General features: G+C 38.1%; 1 protein-coding gene and 1 pseudogene across 1 annotated transcript; both read right to left on the bottom strand.

Moving 5' to 3' along the window:
* Positions 1–437: 437 nt before the first annotated feature.
* Positions 438–1,375, bottom strand: LOC140507571 (olfactory receptor 52Z1P-like; annotated as a pseudogene).
* A 16,321-nt stretch (positions 1,376–17,696) lies between these two features.
* On the bottom strand, positions 17,697–18,662 carry LOC140508711 (olfactory receptor 52H1-like). Its single transcript, XM_072616594.1, has one exon. It carries the CDS (start codon positions 18,642–18,644, stop codon positions 17,697–17,699), a length of 948 nt encoding a protein of 315 aa, XP_072472695.1. The 5' UTR covers positions 18,645–18,662.
* Between the last annotated feature and the right edge of the window lie 4,821 nt (positions 18,663–23,483).

The raw sequence follows: 23,483 nt of genomic DNA, 5'->3' as shown, positions 1-23,483 counted from the left end.
AAACTGAGATGTTTACATTCCTACATGAAAAGATGATATTTGTAACTCATGAGACCTTTCTCAGTATTAGGGTAATTAGAGGGAATATGTATGTGTATATATATATATATATATATATATATATATATATATATATATATATATATATATATATATACACATATATATATGTGTGTGTGTGTATAACATATGTGTATGTGTATAATAAATATGTGTGTGTATTATATAGGTGTTTGCATATATATGTAAAGTAGATTGTAAATCATTGAGCTCTATATAACTGCTAGCAGTTATTATGAAGTTCATTTATGTAAATCAAAGGAAATATCTTCCATCTACAACCACTACTTCATTTGGAAACTATTAATCAATATTTATAACCTACAATGATTCATACACAATGTTTAAGCTGTACAATTTTCCTAGCAAACTTCAGCTCAGAAACCCAGACCCAACTTGGAGTGCCTGGATGTGACAATATCCCGAATCTGTTTGGACTTGACACAATATACGATGTGGCTCAAAGCACGGGACACAACCACATAGAGATTGACCAGAAGGATTCCACATTCTGGGTGGATGACCAACACTCTCAAGTAGGCAGGCAGGTAGGACATGAAGATGAGGCATACATGTGAACTACAAGTGCCTAGAGCCTTCAACTGAGCATCATGGGATGAGAGCCGGAAGACAGCTAGAAGAAAAAAAAAACACATAGGAGATAAAAATGAGCAAGACGTCTAAGCCTGTGGACAAGAATGACATCACCAGAGTATATATATTACTGGCAGTGATATCTTCACAGGTCAGCCTAGAGCCCTTAGTTTGTTCACAGTAAATATCAGCAGTGATATTGTTTCCACAGAATGGCAGCTGATCAACAAAGGAAGACAAAAGGAAAGGTGAAGGCCAGGCCCCTGACCAAAGAAAATCCTCCAAGGTTCCTGATCCCAGAGTGGGTCAAAATCATGGTGTGTCTTAGTGGAAAGCAGATGGCTACATAGCAGTCAAATGCCATGGGAAAAAGAACCATTGACTCTTTGATAAAAATGAAAATAACAAAGAATATCTGGGTGAGGCAGGCCTGGAAAGAAATGGAATCATTCTGCACCCAAAAAAGAACCAACATCTTTGGCATGATGGTATTGGACAGCAAGAAGTCTGTTGTAGCCAACATAACCAAAAAGAGAAACGTGAACCCATGGAGACTGTGCTCTAACCAGATGAGAATGGTCAGCAAAGAGTTACCCACAAGTGCTACTACATACACAGAACCAAAAGGAATGACAATCGAGAACTGTAGTTTCTTGAAGGCTAGGATGCCTATCAATATGATGAGAACTGCATGGAAGGTGATTTGATTAATTACATCCATGTATATGAGACTGTGGTTTGTTCTCTCCTCTTCCTTTTTTTGCTTAATCACCTGAAAAGAAGAAAAATACACCCTTATTCAGTTAAATACTCCCAGATGTCACTTACTGGTCTGAGGATCACTATAGATTTAGAGCTGGGAGACCCTTTGAATGTTATCTTATCTACCTTTCTTATTTTATAGATGGAAAACCTGATACCCAGACATGCTCAATGACTTGTCTCGGGTCATAGAGGCAGCAGAGTTGGGAGAGGAACCCCAACCCTCTTACTATAAATTCATTCCCTTTCCCTTTTCCTTACTCTGTAATGAAACAACCTATCTTGTGTTGTATTACTCCCTGTATGAAGTTCTAACAGTAATAATGCTTCAAAAGTCTTTTTTTCTATTTTATTGAATCTTATTGAATATTAAAATTTTCAGTGTTTAGACAGGATTTTGTAAAACAAAAATACTTCTCCTGAGGCCAAAAGAAATTTGACAGATTTTCAGAGTTGGAAGGAACTTCAGAAGCCATTTTCAACTTATGCCTGAACAAAAATTTCCCTCTTGGTTATGGGGAATTGATTATCCATTCTTCAGCTGAATATTTTCAGTCTCTTTACTCCTATGTGCTTAGTGCATTAGATTGTTTTTAAAACCAAGTGGTACTTTATTATTTTCTTTATTAAACTTTTTTCAAATTAAATTTTATTATTATTTTTTTAATGTTCTACAATCACTACCATAAAATTAAGATTTTTATCCCCCCCTCCCACCCCATTCCCCCTTCAACCCCACGACAGCATACAGTTCTGTATAGGTTCTACATATACTTTCCTACTGAGTACATTTTCACTATAGTCATGCTATGTAGTTGAAGTAAAATAAATGGAAGAAATCATATAACAAATCAAAATAAAATACACAAAAATACACACATACACAAACATGATCTGCTACAATCTGCAAATGACTTCCATATTTCTTTCTCTGAGTGTGGAAGTCATTTTGCCTTAGAAAACCACCACTGTGATTTTTTAAAAATAAGTTCTTGCGTTATTACGAAGTTCTAAGTCTACCAGAAAAAGCTCTCGCACACTGTGGTTGTTGCTGTGCACAAAGTTCTCCTGGTTCTGATCCTTTCGCTCAGCATCAGATCATATAAGTACTTCCAGACCTCTCTGAAGTCTTCTTGTTCATCATCTTATGGTGCAGTAGTACTCCATTACATTCATATACCATAATTTATTCAGCCATTCCCCAATTGATGGGCATCCCCTTGACTTCCAGTTTTTGGCAACTACAAAGAGTGCTGCTATAAATATTTTTGTACATGTGGTACCATTTCCCATTTTTATGATCTCTTGGAGATACAGTCCTAGTAGTGATATTGATACATTTTTGTAGCCCTTTGGGCATAGTTCCAAACCACTCTCCAGAATGGTAGGATGAGCTCACAGCTCCACCAAAAATGAATTAGTGTTCCAATTCTCCCACATCCTCTCCAGCATTTATCATTTTCTTGGTCTGTCATGTTTGGCAATCTTACAGGTATGATGTGGTACCTCAGAGTTGTTTTGATTTGCATCTCTCTAATCAATACTGATTTGGAGCATTTTTTCATATGATTATAGATATCTTTAATTTCTTCCTCTGAAAATTGCCTGTTCATATCCTTTGACCATTTATCAATTGGGGAATGACTTGTATAGTTATACATTTGAGTCAGTTCTCTATATATTCTAGAAATGAGGCCTTCATTCCCGAGTTTAGCCATAAAAATTCTTTCCCAATTTACTACATCCCTCCGAATTTTGGTTGCATTGGATTTGATTGTGCAAAAACTTTTCAGTTTAATGTAATCAAAATTATCCATCTTGCATTTCATAATGCTTTCTATCTCTTCTTTAGTAAAAAATTCTTCCCTTCTCCATAAATCTGATAAATACACTATTCCTTGCTCCTCCAATTTATGCATGGTATCAATGTTTATACCTAAATCATGTACCCATTTGGACTTTATTCTTGTGTGCGGTGTCAGGTATGGGTCTATGCTTAATTTCCGCCACGCTGTTATCCAGTTTTCCCAGCAATTTTTGTCAAACAGTGAGTTCTTATCCCAGAAGCTGGGGTCCTTGGGTTTATCAAACAGGAGGTTGCTGTATTCCTTGCCTACTGCGTCTTGAGTGCCAAGTCTATTCCACTTGTCTGCCTCTCTGTTTCTTAGCCAATACCAAGTGGTTTTGATAATTGCTGCTTTATAGTACAATTTGAGGTCTGGTAGTGCTAGGCCACCTTCCCAAGCATTTCTTTTCATTAGTCCCTTTGATATTGTGGACCTTTTGTTCTTCCAAATGAATTTTGATATTATTTTATCCAGCTCTAGAAAATAATTATCTGATAGTTTAATTAGTATGGCACTAAATAAGTAAAATAATTTAGGTAGAATTGTCATTTTTATTATATTAGCACAGCCTACCCATGAGCAACTGCTGTTTTTCCACTTACTTAAATCTGACTTTATTTGTGCAAAATGTGTATTGTAATTGTGTTCATATAATCCCTGGATTTGTTTTGGCAGGTAAACTCCTAAGTATTTTATAGTGTCTACCCTAGCTTTAAATGGGATTTCTCTTTCTATCTCTTGCTGTTGGACTTTGTTGCTAATATATAGGAATGCAGAAGATTTGTGTGGGTTTATTTTGTAACCTGCAACTTTGCCAAAGTTGTTTATTATTTCAAGTAGTTTTTTACTTGAATCTCTGGGATTCTCTAAGTATATCATCATATCATCTGCAAAGAGTGATGACTTAGTTTCTTCTTTGGCTATTCTTATTCCTTCAATTTCTTTATCTTATCTAATTGCTACAGCTAACATTTCTAGTACCATACTGATTAATAGTGGTGATAATCGACATCTTTCTTTCACCCCTGATCTTACTGGGAATGCATCTAGCTTATCTCCGTTGCATATAATGATCGCTGAAAGTTTGAGGTAGATACTGCTTATTATTTTATAGAAGGTTCCCTTTATTCCTATGTTCTCCAGTGTTTTTAATAGGAATGGATGTTGTATTTTGTCGAAAGTTTTTTCTGCATCTATTGAGATAATCATGTGGTTTTTGTTAGTTTTGTTATTGATATGATCAATAATGCTAATAGTTTTCCTAATATTGAACCAGCCCTGCATTCCTGACATGAATCCTACCTGATCATAATGTATTACTCTCATGATAAGATGCTGTATTCGTTTTGCTAAAATCTTATTTAAAATTTTTGCATCTATACTCATTAGAGAAATTAGTCTATAATTTTCTTTCTCTGTTTTGTCTCTTCCTGGTTGGGGTATCAAAACCGTGTTTGTATCATAGAAAGAATTTGGGAGGACTCCTTCTTCCCCAATTTTCAAAAATAGTCTATATAGTACTGGAATTAACTGTTCTTTAAATGTTTGTTAGAATTCACTTCTAAATCCATCTGCCCTGGAGATTTTTTCCTAGGGAGTTCATTGATGGCTTGTTCCATTTCATTTTCTGAGATGGGGTTGTTTTAGTATTCTACTTCCTCTTCTGTTAATCTGGGCAATTTGTATTTTTTAAAATATTCATCCATCTCGTTTAGATTATCAAATTTGTGGGCATAAAGTTGGGCAAAGTAGTTTCTAATTATTGTTTTAATTTCCTCCTCATTGGAGGTGAGTTCACCCCTTTCATTTTTAATATTAGAAATTTGATTTTCTTCTTTCTTTTTTTAATCAAATTGACCAAATGTTTATCAATTTTATTAGTTTTTTCATAAAACCAACTATTGGTTTTATTTATTAATTCAATAATTTTCTTAATTTCTATTTTATTAATCTGTCCTTTGGTTTTCAGTATTTCTAATTTGGTATTTACTTGAGGATTTTCAATTTGTTCTTTTTCTAGCTTTCTCAGCTGCATGAACAAGTCATTGATCTCCTCTTTGACTATTTTATTTATGTAGGCATTCAAAGATATAAAACTTCCCCTGAGAACTGCTTTTGCAGTATCCCACGAGATTTGGTATGTTGTCTCAATATTGTCATTCTCTTGAATGAAGATGTTGATTGTTTCTATGATTTCTTCTTTAACCCACTCCTTCTTTAGGATTAGATTATTTAGTTTCCAATTGATTTTTGGTTTATCTTTCCATTGCCTTTTACTAGATATAATTTTTATTGCATTATGATCTGAGAAGGATGCATTGATTATGTCTGCCTTCTGCACTGGACTGTGAGGTTTTTATGTCCTAGTACATGGTCAGTTTTTGTAAATGTTCTATGTACCACTGAGAAAAATGTATATTCTTTTCTATTCCCATTGAATTTTCTCCAAAGATCTATCATATCTACCTTATCCAGAGTTTTATTTACCTCCTTAACCTCTTTCTTGTTTATTTTGAAGTTCGATTTATTGAATTCATAGAGGGGGAGGTTGAGATCCCCCACTAGTATAGTTTTGCTGTCAATTTCTTCCTTCAACTCCCTCAGCCTTTCCTCTAAGAATCTGGATGCTATACCACTTGGAGCATACACATTTAGTAATGATATTGCTTCACTGTCTATGGTGCCTTTTAGCAGGACATAGTTTCCATCCTTATATCTTTTGATTAGATCTATTTCTGCTTTTGCTTTGTCTGAGATTAGGATTGCTACTCCTGACTTTCTTACATCAGCTGAAGCACAATATATTCTTCTCCATCCTTTGACCTTTATCCTATGTGTATCCCCCCATTTCAAATGTGTTTCTTGCAAGCAGCATATTGTTGGATTATGGCTTTTAATCCATTCTGCTATCCATCTCTGTTTATGGGAGAATTCATTCCATTCACATTCACAGTTATGATTACCATCTGTCTATTTCCCTCCATCCTCTTTCCCACCACTTATGCTTTTAGCTCTCCATCTCCCTTCCCCTCCTAAATAGTATTCACTTTTCACCACCTCCTCCTGCAGCCTTCCCCTCCTTCTTATAGCCCCCCTCCCCTTTCTTCCCCTTTCCCCTCCTACTGCCTATAGAGCTACTTAGGATTATATACTTAAGTTTATTGTTCCCTCCTTTAAACAAATCAGATGAGAGTCCTCTCAAAAAATGCTCATCCCCCTCCCCTCTTTCCCTCTACCATAATTTTGTACTTTTTCCTGTGATGTAATTTGCCATTTTCTGCTTCCTCCTTTTCACACCCCCTATTACAATCCCTTCTCATACTTAAATCATATTTTTAACATGACGTCATTTACTTTATACTTGTTCCCTCTATGTATATCCCTTTTATATTTCATAATAGCTGCACAATTCTCAAGATTGACAGGTATCATCTTCCCTTATAGGGAGCTAAACAGTTTGCCCTAATTGAGTAACAAGTTTTTGTTTTTGTTTTTTTCCCCCTGTTTATCTTTTTTTTGATTCTCTTGAGACCTGCATTTGAATATCAAATTGTCTATTGAATTATGGCGTTTTGGTCAGGAAGCTCTGGAAATTCCTTACTTCGTTGAATGACTTTCTCCTTGCCTGAAATGTTATGCTGAACTTTGCTGGGTAGTTGATCCTTGGTTGTAGACCCAACTCTTTTGCCTTATGGAATATTGGGTTCCAATTCTTTCGATCTTCTAATGTAGAAGCTGCAAGGTCCTGTGTGATGCTGACTGTATCTCCTTTATATTTGAATTGTTTCTTTCTGGCTGCTTGTAGTATTTTCTCCTTCACTTGATAGCTGTAGAATTTGGCAAAGATATTTCATGGGGTTTTGAGTTTGGGATCCCTTTCTGTAGGTGAACGTTGGATTCTTTCGATGACTATTTTGCCCTCCGAATCTAGCACTTCTGGGGTGTTTTCCTTGGTGATTTCCTGGAAGATATTGTCCAGACTCTTTTCTCCATCATGGGTTTCTGGCAGGCCAATAATTCTTAAATTTTTTCTCCTAGATCTATTTTCCAGGTGAGTTGTTTTTCCAATCAGATATTTTACATTTTCTTCTATCTTTTCAATCTTTAGATTTTGTTTGACTGATTCTTGCTGTCTCATTGAGGCATTAGTTTCTACTTGCCCAATTCTAATCTTTGTCAAATCTTCAATTAACTTTTGCATCTCCTTTTCCATCTGTCCAATTTTTCCTTTTAAGGAGTTATTTTCTCCAGTTAATTTTTGTACTTCCTTTTTCATTCGACCAATTTTCCCAGTTAGGTTTTGTGTTTCCTTTACCATTTGACCAACTGTTCCTTTTAGGGAGTTATTTTCTCCAGTTAATTTTTGAACTTCCTTTTCCATTTGTTCAATTTTCCTTTTCAAAGAGATGTTCTCATCAATGAATTCTTTTTTTTATAATTTTAAAATCATTGGCCAGTTTTTCTTCTATTTCCCTCTTCAGCTGTTCCAGGAGAGCTGCTTGTGCTTGCGTGAAGTTCATAGTCCCTTCTGAAGTTTCAGATGGAAGTACAGTCTCAGCTCTGACCTCTTTGGTGTTTGTTTCTTGTTCCTTATCCCCATAGAAAGATTCTATGGATTTTTTACCCTTCATCTGCTTTTTCTTGTTCATGATGTTGACTGAGTGTTGTGGCTTCTAGTTCTTTCAGTCAGAAGCTACAGAACTTTGTGTTGAGCTGATGTGTGAAAAAGCTAAAAGCAGGTTTTTGTTTTTTGTTTCCCGGATCAACCTTGGGGTTAGCTTGTTAAGTGTGAGGGAGGAATGGTCTGGTCACAGGAGATCTCCTCGGCTGAACTGAGGCAAAGGCAAGCTCAGGGAATGGTGATCCCAGCTTCCCTATTGTCTTTCCATTTCCCCTGGAGTGCTGAAGCATGCCTAGATATTAATGCGTGTTTCCACCTCTCCTGGGGCTCCTCTCCTAACCCCGAGGCTTGCCTGGGTCCCAGTGCCAGTTTTCTCTGCCTTGGGTCTTCTGTCCTTCTGGTTTGCCACCACCACAGTAGGAGGAATCCTCCTTAACTATTTTTCCTAGCCTCAGGTGTTATGAGACTATTGGCCCCTTCTGCTGTTCCCACTGATGCAGGATTTTTCTGGAGAAATGTTTTATGGTTCTTTCACGGTCACCAAGGAGGGAGGAGAGAGCATTTACTGATCACTCTGACATCCTGTATCCCAGAAGTTCGAGTAGGTGACTTACCAATGTTTAATCTTCGGGCTGAAAGTCTCAGGAGCTACTGTGCTGATATCTGGCACTTAGTGGTTCTCACTGGCTCCGTTTGACATGTCTCCCGCCCTCACCCTCCATGCTGCTCTGCTGGTTCTGCCAGCTGCTCTCAGGTTTCTCAGTTCCCTTCCAATCCGCTGCACTGGCCATGCTGCACTGTGTGCTGGGGGCTCACCCCCATGGAACAGATCCTTCCTGTGGACCTTCCAGTCTAACCTGGGCTCCGAATCCATCACAGTCTGTCTCCCACTGGATTCTGCACCTCCAAAATTTGGTCAGCTTCTCCTTTCAAAGGTATCCAAAGGAGTTTGTCCAAGACTTTAGGTGGGTCGTTGCTCTCACTCCGCCATCTTCCCCTATTAAACCTAATCTAATTGGATACAGTCCACTACATCCCAACTTTGTTGCTCAGCTGAACAGCCCTGTCTCTTTCGGTCTCTTGTCACCTTTGAAGTTTATAAGTATGCAATCTATATTTTCACAAACTTCCTCAATAAAAATATTTAGCAGCACAAATAAAGGATACTTAATCTCTCAGATGCTAAAGTAGATACCTCTATCAAATTGACAGTCATTTTTTAAATTTAAATTTATTTATTTAAGTGTTAACATTAATTTTTACAAAATTTTGGGTTCCAAATTTTCTCCACATTTGTCCACTCCCCCTCAAAACACTGAGCATTCTAATTGCCCCTATCACCAATCTGCCCTCTCTTCTATCATCCCTCCCTTGCTTTGTCCCCATGTTCTCTTTTGTCCTGTAGGGCCAAATAACTTTCTAAACCCCATTACCTGTATTTCTTATTTCCTAGTAGTAAGAACAATACTCTACAGTTGTTCCTAAAACTTTGAGTTCCAGTTTCTCTTCATCCCTCCCTCCCCTCCCTTTCCCTTTCTGAAGGCAAGCAATTCAATATAAGACATATCTGTGTAGTTTTGTAAATGACTTCCATAATAGTCCTGTTGTGTAAGACTAACTATACTTCTCTCCATTCTATCCTGCCCCTCATTGCTTCTATTCTCTCTTTTGATCCTGTCCCTCCCCAAGCGTGGTGACTTCAAATTGCTCCCTCCTCCCATTGCCCTTCCTTCCATCACCCCCCCACACACTGCTTATCCCCTTCTCCTCCACTTTCCTGTATTGTAAGATAGGTTTTCATACCAAAATGAGTGTGCATTTTATTCCTTCCTTTAGTCAAATGTGATGAGAGCAAACTTCATGTTTTTATCTCACCTCCCCTCTTTTTCCCTCCACGAAAAAGTCTTTTGCTTGCCTCTTTTATGAGAGATAATTTACCCCATTCCATTTCTCCCTATCTCCTCCCAATTTATTTCTCGCTCACCACTTAATTTCATTTTTTTAATATATGATCCCATCCTATTCCATTCACTCTGTGCTCTCTCTCTCTCTCTCTCTCTCTCTCTCTCTCTCTCTCTGTGTGTGTGTGTGTGTGTGATCCCACCCAGTACCCAGATACTGAAAAGTTTCAAGAGTTACAAATATTGTCTTTCCATGTAGGAGTGTAAACAGTTCAACTTTAGTAAGTCCCTTATGACTTCTCTTTGCTGTTTACCTTTTCATGCTTCTCTTCATTCTTGAGTTTGAAAGTCAAATTTTCTTTTTCAGCTCTGGTCTTTTCATCATTGAAAGACCATTTTTCCCCCTGAAGTATTATACTCAGCTTTGCTGGGTAGGTGATTCTTGGTTTTAATCCTAGTTCCTTTGACTTCTGGAATATCCTATTCCATGCCCTTCAATCCCTTAATGCAGAAGCTGCTAGATCTTGTGTTATCCTGATTGTATTTTCACATTACTTGAATTGTTTCTTTCTACCTGCTTGCAACATTTGCTCCTTGACCAGGGAACTCTGGAATTTAGCCACAATGTTCCTAGGACTTTCTCTTTTTGGATCTCTTTCAGGCAGTGATCAGTGGATTCCTTGAATACTTATTTTGCCCTCTGGTTCTAGAATCTCAGGGCAGTTTTCCTTGGTAATTTCATGAAAGATTATGTCTAAGCTCTTTTTTTTGATCATCGCTTTCAGGTAGTCCCATAATTTTTAAATTGTCTCTCCTGGATCTATTTTCCAGGTCATTTGCTTTTCCAATGAGATATTTCACATTATCTTCCATTTTCTCATTCCTTTGGTTTTGTTTTGTGATTTCTTGGTTTCTCATAAAGTCATTATCCTCCATCTGTTCCATTCTAATTTTGAAATAACTATTTTCTTCAGTGAGCTTTTGAACCTCCTTTTCCATTTGGTTAATTCTGCTTTTGCAAGCATTCTTCTCCTCATTGGCTTTTTGAACTTCTTTTGCCAATTGAGTTAGCCTATTTTTCAAGGTGTTATTTTCTTCAGCATTTTTTTGGGTCTCCTTTAGCAAGGTGTTGACCTGCTTTTCATGCTTTTCTTGCATTTCTCTCATTTCTCTTTCCAGCTTCTCCTCCACCTCTCTAACTTGATTTTCAAAATCCTTTTTGAGCTCTTCCATGTCCTGAGCCAGCTGAATATTTATTTTGGATGTTTGGGATACAGAAGCCTTTACTTCTATGTCTTTCCCTGATGGTAAGCATTGTTCTTCCTCATCTGAAAGGGTGGGAGGAGATATCTGTTCCCCAGTAAAGTAACCTTCTATGGTCTTATTTTTTTCCCTCTTTTATGGGCATTTTCCTAGCCAGTGACTTGACTTCTGAGTTTCCTCTCCACACCCACCTCACCTCCAGATCTGCCCAGCTAGCTATTTGGGGCTGAGATTCAAATGCTGCCTCCCAGCCTCAGGGCTTTTGGTGGGGCTGCTATTCAGTGTGAGATTAAGTTCAGGTGCCCAGGTGGGATCAGGGCCACCACATGGGATTCAGTTCCCTCAGGGGGTTTATGTAGAGACTTTCAGCAATGGATCCAAGCTCCTGCCTGATTTGGCAGCCCTTGTGTGCTCCTGCCTCCTCTGCTGCCTCTCGAGGGGCCTGAGCTATGGGGACACTCCACTCCCCTCTTGGTGAGCCAAAGAGACTCTCTCACTGACCTTTGGTGCCTGTGGGTGGAGGCGACCTGCGCAGCCAACTGGAGATTCAGTCCCTGAAGCCTGCTCGGATCTGCTCCTCTTGGTGCCCCGCAGCCAAGGCAGGGCTGGACTCTGCTCCAGGTCTGGTGCTCGACGGACCTTTCATGTCAGTTTTTCAGGTCTCTCTGGAACAGAAATCTCCTCTGCTCTGTTGTTCTGTGGCTTCTACTGGTCCAGAATTTGTTGGGAGTTCTTCTTTACAGGTATTTTATGGGCTGTAGGTTAGGAGCTAGCATATGTGTATCTTTCTACTCCATCATCTTGGCACCTCCCCTGACAGTCATTTGTTAATGACTGTTCAGGTCTGGTTAGTATCCACTAGTCCTTTTAGACCTTCCAGATCTACTTCCCCCCAGACATCAGTCACTTCAAGTTTTTAGACATCTGCTTGTGCCATAAACCTCTTTCCTGTTCAATACCCCACCCTTTTGAAGTCCTGCTATGTATTTACCACACAAAACTAGTAAGGACTCTCCAGTCCATGTAAGAGTGTCCAAAGCCTAATTTTCATATGTCTGACAAAAGGACACACTAGAGTATTCTGTAGAGGAGTGCTGCAGAACATTTTCTGATTTGTTTCCACTCCCCAGAATTCTGTTAACCTATCTGAACTCAGTAATATATCAAAGTCATGATTTAAAGCATTTAGCGATTTCTGAGGAAATTTAACAATCAGCTCTCTGAACAAATTCAAGCTGGCTCTAGTATACCTCTGCCATCAAGTCAATATCCTAAAAAAATAAACAAACCATCAAACATGCGATATGGTTATTTAGTCACCTTTTTGGGTAATGACAATGTCTCAAGCATTCACTTCAAACATATATGTTTAGGTTTTGTTTTTTCTTTTAGTTTTTTTTATTATTATAGCCTTAATACCTATGGCACAGGTCATTCAGAAAGTTGGTTTTCATCTACGTGTTTTCTTCCTCCTTAAAGACTACCCTCTTCAGGTTGTATAATGGAAGAAGGACTAGTACTGCTCCAGAAGAATTTCAGTCTTATCTTCAACTGGATATGTATTTATTTGGGGGCAATATATTTATTATTATTCTTTTTTCTTGTATATAAACTCTGAATGAACAGTCCAACCAATCTCAGATTAACTCAGCTCTTTGTCCTTATATGATGTTCAATAGCAACTTGAAAAAGAATATATATTCTGATGCATAATCAGGATCATGTTGAAATTTCAAAGTGCTACAAACTAACTTCATTACCAACAAAGCAAAACAACAAAACTCAAAGGTATACAACTATTGAGACAATGACTTGTCATAGAATATGTGAAAGTTGCAGTAGATTATGTACACACCCTACTTACTTCTCCTCAAAATTGAACTAACTTATTGGTCATGATTACCTACTGATGAAGCCATGAAGATGTCTAGATGTGCTGCTGGTGAGACAGCTGCCTTTACAAAGAGAGCAATGGAGGAACGGTAGAGAATAAATATCTAAGGTTGAATCAGGCCGGGAGTCTGGAATGGTAGCCATGTACCAAGGTGGGGAGCAAGCAGGAGATGTAGTTATGTGATCACAAACCTCAAGCTTAGGTAATGTAGAGGTAACCTGAAGTGAAAAGAATTTAATGAACAACTGAGACTGTCTTCTAAACTAAGTATTCTATGCTTGAACGAGTTGAATAACCTACTAGTTGATTGGTCTGCCCTCCTCAAGTCTCCTCCCCAATCCAGTCTGTTCTCAATTTAACTGTGTAATTGCTCTTTCTAAGGCACAGATCTGACCTTATCCCTCTCATTCAGCAAATTGCCTGTTTCTGTCTCTCTCACTGTAGTTGTTCTAACCCTTTCCTTCCTTTTCTCTCTCTTTAATTCTGTCTTTATCTCTGTCTCTGTCTCTTTCTCTGCCTCTCTCTCCCTCTGTCTGCCTATCTATCTATCTATCTATCTATCTATCTATCTATCTATCTATCTATCTATCTATCTACCTATCATCTGTCTATTTATCTATCTATCTGTCTGTCTCTGCCCCTAAGTTTGTCTATGTCTCTTTCTGACTCTACCCCTCTGCTCCCTCCCTCCTTCCTTCTCTCTCAAGTTTCCTTTCTAAATTTATTTCAAGTGCTACCTCCCCTTTCCTGATTTCCCCCAGGTGTTATTGTCTACCCTCTTTGAAATGGCCTTTTATCTACTTTTATTTGTGTTTTTACATGTCGATATATGCACATGTTATTTATTTCTCTAAATAAAATATAAGTTCTTGATTGCAAGGTCTGTTTTGTTTTTGAACTTTATCTTCAGTATATGGTGTAATATAGTAGGCACTTAATAAGTTGCTGTTGATTGTGTGCTGAAAAGGGCTGAACTGCTTAAGGACTGAGTTTTTGGAGAGAAATTGGGGAGAATTAATGCCTACCCTCAGAATGAACTGTGAATTCAGGGAAATCAAAAAAGTCAAGGGGCCATTTAGGCATCTACACATGCTCAGTTTGCTGTGCGCTGGTATGGCTCAAGTTTTGAGACCCACTTGATGCTTTGCCAAGATAAAGCACATAGCAGTAACTCCTCCAAGCCAAATCTTGCTGGAGAAAGTCTGTTCATGGGTGGTGATGGACTGATAGACTCTAATAGACTGATGACAAGGGAAAAAGAGAGAAAGGGGAAAAATACTCTCTGAAATAAAAGATTTGAATTCTGAGACACTTCTTCACACCTATTAGATTGGCTAATAGGGAGAAAAGAAAAATGACAAATGTTGGAGGGGATGGCACTATTTTTTGGAGTTGTGAACTAACTCAATGATTGCACAGAGCAAAAAGAAGAAAATACTTGTGTAGATAGTTATATGAACTTCCTTAGGGAATTGAACAACTTAACCTTCTAGAAGGATATTCTGTGTTTTCGGCTACACTTTGCCAATGTAGTACAAATGGCAAATATTATCAATATTAAGTAAGAATTTAGCTCTATATCCATCAAAGTGCTAGAGAGATATTTAACAGAGGTAGACAAAATAATCACAAAATTCATTAGGAGAAACAAAGGATATAGAATGTCCAGGGAAATTGTGAAAAAAAGACAAATTAATTTCCAAACCTTTATTGTGAAAGAGCCATCATCAAAACTAACTAGAATTGGTTTTTAAAAAGTAGATCAATGGAATAGTTTACACAGGAATGAAGAAAACAAGCACTTATTGTCCCTATATATGCCAGACTCTGGGCTGAGTGCTTTATACATATTATCTCATTTGATCTTCACCACAACTTGGAAGATAGGTGCTACTATTAGCCTCATTTTACAGTTGAGTAAACTGAGGCAGGTAGAGGTGATTTGCTGAAGATCATGCAATTAGTGTCTGAGGTTTGACTGAAACTCAGATTTTCCACTCCAGACACAGAGTACTTTCTACTGCACCACAAAGCTAACAGGAAGAAATCGAAATAATTGAATACAGTAACAGTATTCACAATAAATCTCAAACCAGAAGTTACCCAGAATAAGAAATTCCTATTTGATAAGATCTGCTGGAAAAAAAATTGAAAGTAGTCTAGTAGAAATTAGGTTTAGCCTGATAACTTGTATCAACAATAAATTCAAAATAGATTTGTGACTTGAATATTTAGATCATATTTAAAAACAAAAGCTAGAAGCAAAGCTGGTTAAATACCAGTTATAACTCTGGGTAGAGTTTGGATTCATAAAGAAACCAGGGATGGAGACAAGTTTTTAAAAGATTAAAGATAATTTTGATAAATTATATGGAACAGTTTTTTTGCAGTAGCAGCTAGGTGGTACAGTGGAAGTCCTGAATTCAAAGCTGGTTTTGGACACTTACTAACTGTGTAACCCAGAAGCCTTTAGCTTCTGCTTCAGTTTCTCTCTGTAAAATGGAGGTAAAATAGCATCTACTTCCCCACGTTGTTGTGAGAATCAAATGAGATGATATTTGTCTGGTGCTTAGCACAATGTAGATGCTATATCAAAGTTAGCAGTGATTATTATGAACAAATTTAATGCAACTCATTATTTTTGTGTCATGTATCATTTATGCTTATTTTTTTAAGTCAGGAAGACTTGAATTCAAACCCTGTTTGAGTACTTACCAACTGTGTGACCCTGGGAAAATCACTTAACCTCTGTTCGTTTCACGTTTCTCAACTGTAAAATATAGATAACAATAGCATTCTACCTCTCAAGGTTGTGTGGAACAAATGAGAAAACATATGTAAAGCACTTAGCATAGTCCTTGGAATAGTAACTGCTACAAAAATTCTAGCTGTTACTTTTTTCTTTATTATAAAGGATGGCTTTCTGGGATGATATAGGAGGAAGAATACAATGGAAAATGTAACGAATGCAAACCAGAGATATTAAGGAAATCTATTTTAAAAGATAACATGTGACTGGTAGAATACAGGACATAGGATGGTAAAGACAATCATACCAACTCTAGATTACTGTTATTTCCCGATACTGATTTTCCATTGTTGAATGCAATTCAGTGGTGAAAAGAAATTAAGAAGTTGAGAGGAAGAGAAAGATATTTTTTTTGAAGGGAGGGAGAAATATGATGCTTACCTTTCGACCTGGTAAGTTTGAGAAAATCGTTTAAAATCCAAATGAAGATCAAAGAATTTATTTTGTTTTTGTCAAAACAAAAATAAATTGTTTTCTCCCACTTACTCATCCCATCACTGCAAAAAAATGAAATATAAACCCTTTGTAAGAAACTTATGTAGTCAAGTTAAGCAAATTGTACATTGTTCCTATCCAAAAAATAACTCATTCTGCATGTGAGTCCACCTCTGTGTCTGAAGATGATTAGCATGCTTCATTATCAGACTTCTGGAAAAATATTTGGTCATTGCATTGATCAGAGTTCTTAGGGGTTTCAAAATCATGTCTTCACAATTTTGTGTCTGTTGTATAAATTATTTTCCTGGTTCTACTTCCTTTGCTCTATCATTTCATGAAAATTTAAGAATTCTCTGTAAGCATTCCTTTTGTCATTTCTTATGGCACACACATACATGTGTATGTGCAAGTGTGTATGTATATATATACATATATGTGCATGTATGTTTGTATATCAAGATATGTGGTCAGATGATGGGAACCCCTTTAGTTTCCAATATTTGATACTATGAAAAAGAATTATTTTAAATATTTTTTGTACATATTGGTCCTGCCCCTCTTTCTTTGAAGATTGCAGAATTAGAGGACATTTGAGATCATTTAGTCTAACCCTTCTTTTAATAATGGGAGATGGTGAGAGCTAAATAATTTAACGGACTTACCTAAAGCTAAGACAGTATTTAAGAGTCAGGCACTGAGCATAGATTCGAGGTTTTGTTTGTTTCTTTACTATAAATCCAGTAATTGTTCAATTCCCACTACAGCATGCTTCTGATGTTATATCTTGTCAGCAATTAAACTGAGGGATTGGACCTCAAATGTGATGTCAAAGCTAGAGACAGAGATTGAGGTATTTGTATAAAGGTAAACTTAAGTCACAAGAATAGATGGATATTAAGGAAATATATATATATATATATATATATATATATATATATATATATATATATGTATATGTATACATATACATACATATATAAGATATGATATGATATAAAGAGCAGATCCTAGGGCTAGGAAGTGGCCACAGTGAAGAGGAAGAAACAGCCCAAGAAGGAGCCAGATTAATCTTTATTTGTCAGTTTTTGCCGATTTTAGATTCTTTGCAGTCATTTATACCCATACCTATTAATAAATGATCATGTATTTGAAATTCCCCTAAAATGGATTCTGCACTTCTGAAGGTTCACAGGTCAGTCAACATCATTTATTTATTGATTCCAGAACTATTCACTGCATAATTTATTGAGTCTTTAACATATACATGGTCCTATGCTGTGGAATAGATGCCGAGATGAATAAAAGATGGTTTCTGAATTAAACCGAATTGGATTGGATGGAATCCCTTCCTTTAAGCGCACTTGCAGGCCTGAGTGAAAATTTCAAGTGTTCTCTACTTGAAAGCTCATATTGACAGCAAAGATCAAACAACTAACAAATGGCTATTTTGCATCACAGTTGCATACTAGCAGCTCATTATACACTCTTCCTGATTCACAGTACCATGTCACTGGATTGCCTTTGGGGAGAACAAGATGACAATCTTGTCCCTTATTTGCTTTGTCTTAATTCCATAGATGATAGGATTGAGTGCAGGTGGGATGAGTATGTAGAGGTTGGCAAACATGATGTGGGAGGTTAGGGGAACATTATGTCCAAAGCGGTGGGCAAGGATGGAGAAAAAGGATGGTATGTAGAACATAAGAATGACACCGACATGAGAACCACATGTACTTAGTGCCTTCTGATGGGCAGCATGAGATGGGAGGCGGAAGACAGCATGGAGGATAAGTGTGTAAGAGACAGCAATCAATATTACATCTGAAATTACAGTCATAATGGGCACAGAAAAGCCATACCAGATGTTGATGGAGATATCAGAACAGGAGAGGCGGGCCACACCAATATGTTCACAGTATGTGTGTGGGATGATGCGTGTCTGGCAAAATGGCAGGCGCTTCAACAAGAAAATATCAGGGAAAACGAAGCAGAAGCTGCGAAAGCAAATACCTACTATGATCTTGATGACAGCTTGAGGAGTCAGGATGGTGACATATCTCAGTGGGGAGCAGATGGCCACATAGCGATCAAATGCCATGGCCAACAGAATGTCTGAATCTAAAAGAAAACCGTAGTGAAGGAAAAACATCTGAGTGAGGTAGCCAGTAAAGGTGATTTCCCTGGCTCCAAGCCAGAAGATGCTGAGGGTTTTGGGCACACCAGCTGTGGACAGCATTAGATCAGTGGAAGCCAGCAGGGAAAGGAAGAAGAACATGGGCTCATGGAGGCTACGCTCCATGAGAATGAGATACAGCAAGATTGAGTTTCCTACTACAGCCACAAGGTAAATAGTGCAGAAAGGAATGCCAATCCAGATGTGGAACTGCTCCAGCCCTGGGATCCCCACCAGGATGAATATGTCTGGGTTGAAGCCACTTAAGTTAAAGGTGACCATTGTGAGCCGATTTCTGGCAGAAAGTGGAATTTTGGCTTGGACTTGAAGGAAGCCTGTGAACGAAAGAAGCACAGATGGGAAAGGAGATCATTCCAGTCATGAGGTACAGCTGGAGATGTGATGTCTTGTGCAAGGAACAGCAAGGAGGCCAGCACCACTAGATTATATGGAGAGTCTATAGAGGGAGAGAAGGAGTAAAGAGATTGTTTATATTGGAAAGACTTTAAAACCAATAAAAAGAAGATGTTACGTTTGATCCTTCAGATGATAAAGAGCCACTGGAGTTTATTGAATGGGATGGAAGGGGGAAGGTGACATGGGCAGACCTATGTTTTGGGAAGTTTACTTTCACACTGGGAGAAAGGTGGACTGGAGTGGGGAGAGACTTAGGGCAGAGAGGCCATCGTAAAGGATACTCTAATAGGCTGGTGGCAGCATTAGGTGGAAGAAGGGATGTGAGAATACTAAAGAAATTCAGAAGGTAGAATTATTATTTGACAACTGATTAAATATGGGGAGTGAAAGAGTGTAAGGAGTACAGATGAAACCTAAGTTGTGATCCTGGATGATTTGGGAAATGATAGTGCCCTGGGAAGTAATAGGGATGTTAAGAAAAGGAAAGTGTTTTTGAAGGAAGATAATGACAGGGTTTCCAATTCTCTTTAACCATGCTTGTTGCACCTCTCTGGGTGAATTTGGACCTCCTTAAAAGTAGGAATTGATGAGGGCTGGAAAGGGGATGTGAGACCCCCACAAAGACTGGGGTACCAGAGGCAGGTCATCTGGAGAAGAATTTACGAACTCAAGAATTGTTGAAGTCAAGGTAAAGGTTTATTACGCTTTTCAGAGGGCAATAGTTCTTAGGGAATCTGTAACCTTAAAGGGGTACAGGATATTCCATAGTATCACTTGTGCCAAATATGCTAACTAGGTGTTTTGGGGTGGGATTAGGGAGTGGTTAAGGAGTAGTCAGTTCTTAAAGAAATATGCACTTCTGGTATCTACTGCACAGGTATTTTACCCACAATTCATTGGGAAATAAGCCAATGTGGGGACACCTGAAGGTGTGATTTTAGGCCTGAAAAGTCACTAAGACAACCAACGGTCAGGGCTGACCAGGAAAAACCAAGCTTCTCTCATCAATGCCTTGTTAGACAAGATTAATGTAAGGGAGTAGAGGTATGTCCAAGGCTAGAATACATATGATTGGTCAGTGAGTAGTAAATGTCATTATGACCCAGTACACAGCCAGTTCGGTACACAACTGGTTCAAACTAATGAGTTCTATTGGTGCAACTGGCTGCTATAGCAGTAAGGGAGATAACAGCTGTTGGTAGAGCAGGCTGTGTCCTTGAGGGAGAAACTGCCTGAGATAGCATTTTTAGGCTAGGGAGAAATGTGATTTTTAAAGAGAAATGTTTTAGTATTAGGACCCAAGTACATGCACCCAAGCACCCTATCAGAAGCACCTTGATTTAGAGGGAGTCTCATGAAACAGAGAAGGAGAAAGGTGTGTTGAACAATAGGATCTCATTTTTACTCCTGGCTCTGCAAATTAGTACTTTTGTAACCTAAGGTAAATCACTCAGCTCCATAGGTTTCCATTTTCCCCCTCTCAGGACAAAGAAGCATTTGGATTAAATGATCTTCATCGTTTTGACACTATCCCCTGCTCAGGAATAATGCTATATAAAGTAGGAGAGGGACCAGACCACTGAGACAGGGAGGGAATTCCCAGATAAGTTCCATCAACTCGACTTGGTGCCTATAGTTTATATCCTTAAATTTAAATCCTTGTGCCTAGCCCAAGATCACACAGCCATAGTATATCAGGTAGGCATCTGAAAGGTTATGCTCGAGCCCTCATGAACCTGTGCAAGAGCCAGTGGTTAAATATTCAGAGTACGAATTTACACCTCAGAAATTAGTATGGCTGGATTTGCTATTTTTTTGACTGTCTATACTTAAGAAAACATTGAAGGAAAAAAGTCAATATTGCAAATTAAACTTTACATTTAAAAGTGTGCTGTGTGTACCTATTTTTTTCTTTTGGAGCTAACTGTTAAAAATTTATCAGCACATCCTTACACACACACACACACACACACACACACACACACACACACACACACACGCTGTATATATAAATATATATATACTAAGGCCACTACCTGAAGATTCAGGAAGAGGAAATCAGGAGTTTGAGCTAGAAAATTAATTCAATTACTTCATTTTACAGATGGAATTTGTCCAGTAAAGCAGGGAACTAGTAACAGAGTAAAGATGTGAACCCCAGTCCACCGACTAAAGCCAAGAGTCTTTGTCCTCCCCTAGCCTGTCCATCTCCTATGGCTTGTCAGAGTGTAGCTGAGGGTCTGACACTCCACTCCATGGGGCTTCCCTGTTCTCTTCTCTGTTCTCCATGGCTCATGCCACATATAATTCTCTGGAATGCTGAGTTCTAGTAGAAACCAAAATCCGTTAATAGAAGTTGAAGTCCGGATCTATCTCTTCTCATTTCCCTCTCAGCCCCTTAGGACTTTGCCCCAAAACTAGCTGAAATGCTACATCTGCTTTTTAATTTATTTTGTTTATTTTATTCTGAACTTGAGAAATAAAACAAGCATTTCCATAACAGCAGAATAGAAAAAATGTTATTGTCCTTGAAACTGTAACTCCATTATGTACAACTTACTATTCTTTTTAAATATGACGTTATCATGTAACTTTCTCTTTTTCCTTTTTCCTTCCCTCCTCCCCCATAGTAGATGAGACAGCTACTTTTAAACACAAACACGTATATATGCATGTACACACACACATATATGTGTATGTGTGTGTATCTTTGTGTGTGTATATCATTCTGTTCATACTTCTGTTTATCAGTTCTTTCTGTGGATGCAAATAGCATCCTCTTTCATATGACCTTTGTAGTTAATTTGGGCATTTATAATAGTCAAAATGACTTAGTTACTCAAAATTGTTCTTAAAACAATACTGTTGTTACTCTGCTTTTAGACTTTCCTGCTCTTTGTCTAATAGCACTTACCCACCAGATCCTAGTCCTGGTACAAGCTCAAAGAATGGGAATGCCAATGGGGCAGATAGCCATGTTTCAAAAAGAGGGCAGACCCAGAGCTTTTCATCCTTCCTTATTCCCTGGGATGTGAGGATAAATAAGTTAGTGCAGAGCCAGGCATATCCCTTGAGACCCTTGGGAGTTCAGGCCACGTGAAATCGGAAAAATTAACTATTCCATTGCCTGAGAAGCCAGCATCATTTCCTGCACCTGTTATGCCTCAAGGGAGCCAAACAGTGGAAATAACTTGCTCCCTATGGGCTGGGCCAATGTATTAGCATGTTGAGCAAGCAGCTGTAGATATCCCCAAATTGGGGGTGCTTACTAAATACTCTGACATCCTCAGATTCCAAGAGTATGTTTGGGCACCAGTGAGTTTCAGAAAGTGTGTCAGCATATGTCCAAAAGAATCCAGAATTTACATCTTGAACTGACATCTTGTACAATACTCTCATTTTTGAATACTTTATTTTTCCTAAAGTACATGTGAAAACAATTTTTAACATTCACTTTTAATAATTTTGAGTTTCAATTTCTCTCCCTCCCACCTTCATCCCTGAGATGGTAAGCAATTTGACATAAATTATACATGTGAAATCATGCAAAGTATATTTCCATATTGATCATGTAAAAGAGGACAGACTCCCCACAACCCCCACAAGAAAAGAAGTGAAAATAGTATGTGTCAATCTGCGTTCAAATTCCATCATGTCCTTCTCTGGAGGTGAATGGCCCTTTTCATTTTGAGTCCTTTGGAAGCTTTGGATCACGGTGTATTGCTGAGAAGAGCTAAGTCATTCACAACTGATCATCATACATTATTGCTCTTATTTGTTCTACTGGTCCTGCTCACTTAACTTTGCATCAGTGCGTATCTTCCCAGCTTCTTTCTGAAATCAGTCTGCTTGTCATTTCTTTTAACACATTACCATCATATATCACAACTTCTTCAGTCACTCCCCAACAACCTTCTTGTTTTGGGGCAGCTAGGTGGTGCAGTGGATAAAGCGCCAGTGTAGGAGTCAGGAGGACCTGAGTTCAAATCTCACCTCAGACACTTGACACTCACTAGCTGTGTGACCTTGGGCAAGTCACTTAACCCCAATTGCCTCATCCTGGGTCTTCTCCAGTGATCCTGATGAATATCTGGTCACTGGATTCAGATGGCCATGGAGGAGAAATGAGGCTGGTGACCTGTACAGCCCTCCCTCACTCAAAACAAAGTCAAGTGAATGTCATGTCATCATTTCTCTGATGGCATGGTCTTCTTCAGCAATGAAGGATGAACACAAAGACCTTCTCATTTTAAAGAGGAGAATACTTAGACCCAAAGAAGCAAGAGATTATGTCCAAGGTCACATAAGAAGTACATAGGAGAGCCACAACTCAAACTTGATGACTGACTCCTATTTTTGACACTGTGTGTAATGCGCCTTTTTTGTTGGTGTGTAATTTGTACGTGACCATAGATATATGAAACATTTCCATATATAGGTTTATCTTGATATGCTAATGTGCATGTTTACTGTGTGTATTTGTGTACACCAGGCTAATAATAACACATACATCACACAGTTGCTGTAAGGATCAAATAAGATAATATATGAAACATACACTGTAAACCTTAATGCACTATGTAAATACACACTACTGTACTATTATTATCATCGTTATCATCACCATCATCTCATTCTTTTAATTTTTTTTCCCATGCTTTTCAGACCAAAACAATCCTGGGCCAAGCTGCTATTCTTCCATTA

The sequence above is a fragment of the Notamacropus eugenii genome, chromosome 5 (assembly GCF_028372415.1).
Source record: "Notamacropus eugenii isolate mMacEug1 chromosome 5, mMacEug1.pri_v2, whole genome shotgun sequence".
In the NCBI taxonomy this organism is placed as follows: Eukaryota; Metazoa; Chordata; class Mammalia; order Diprotodontia; family Macropodidae; genus Notamacropus; species Notamacropus eugenii.
This window is presented reverse-complemented; position numbering and strand designations above follow the sequence as displayed.

Bases quoted from the DNA above. Each gene is read 5' to 3' on its own strand.
- LOC140508711 (XM_072616594.1), bottom strand. From the start codon at position 18,644: ATGGTCACCTTTAACTTAAGTGGCTTCAACCCAGACATATTCATCCTG.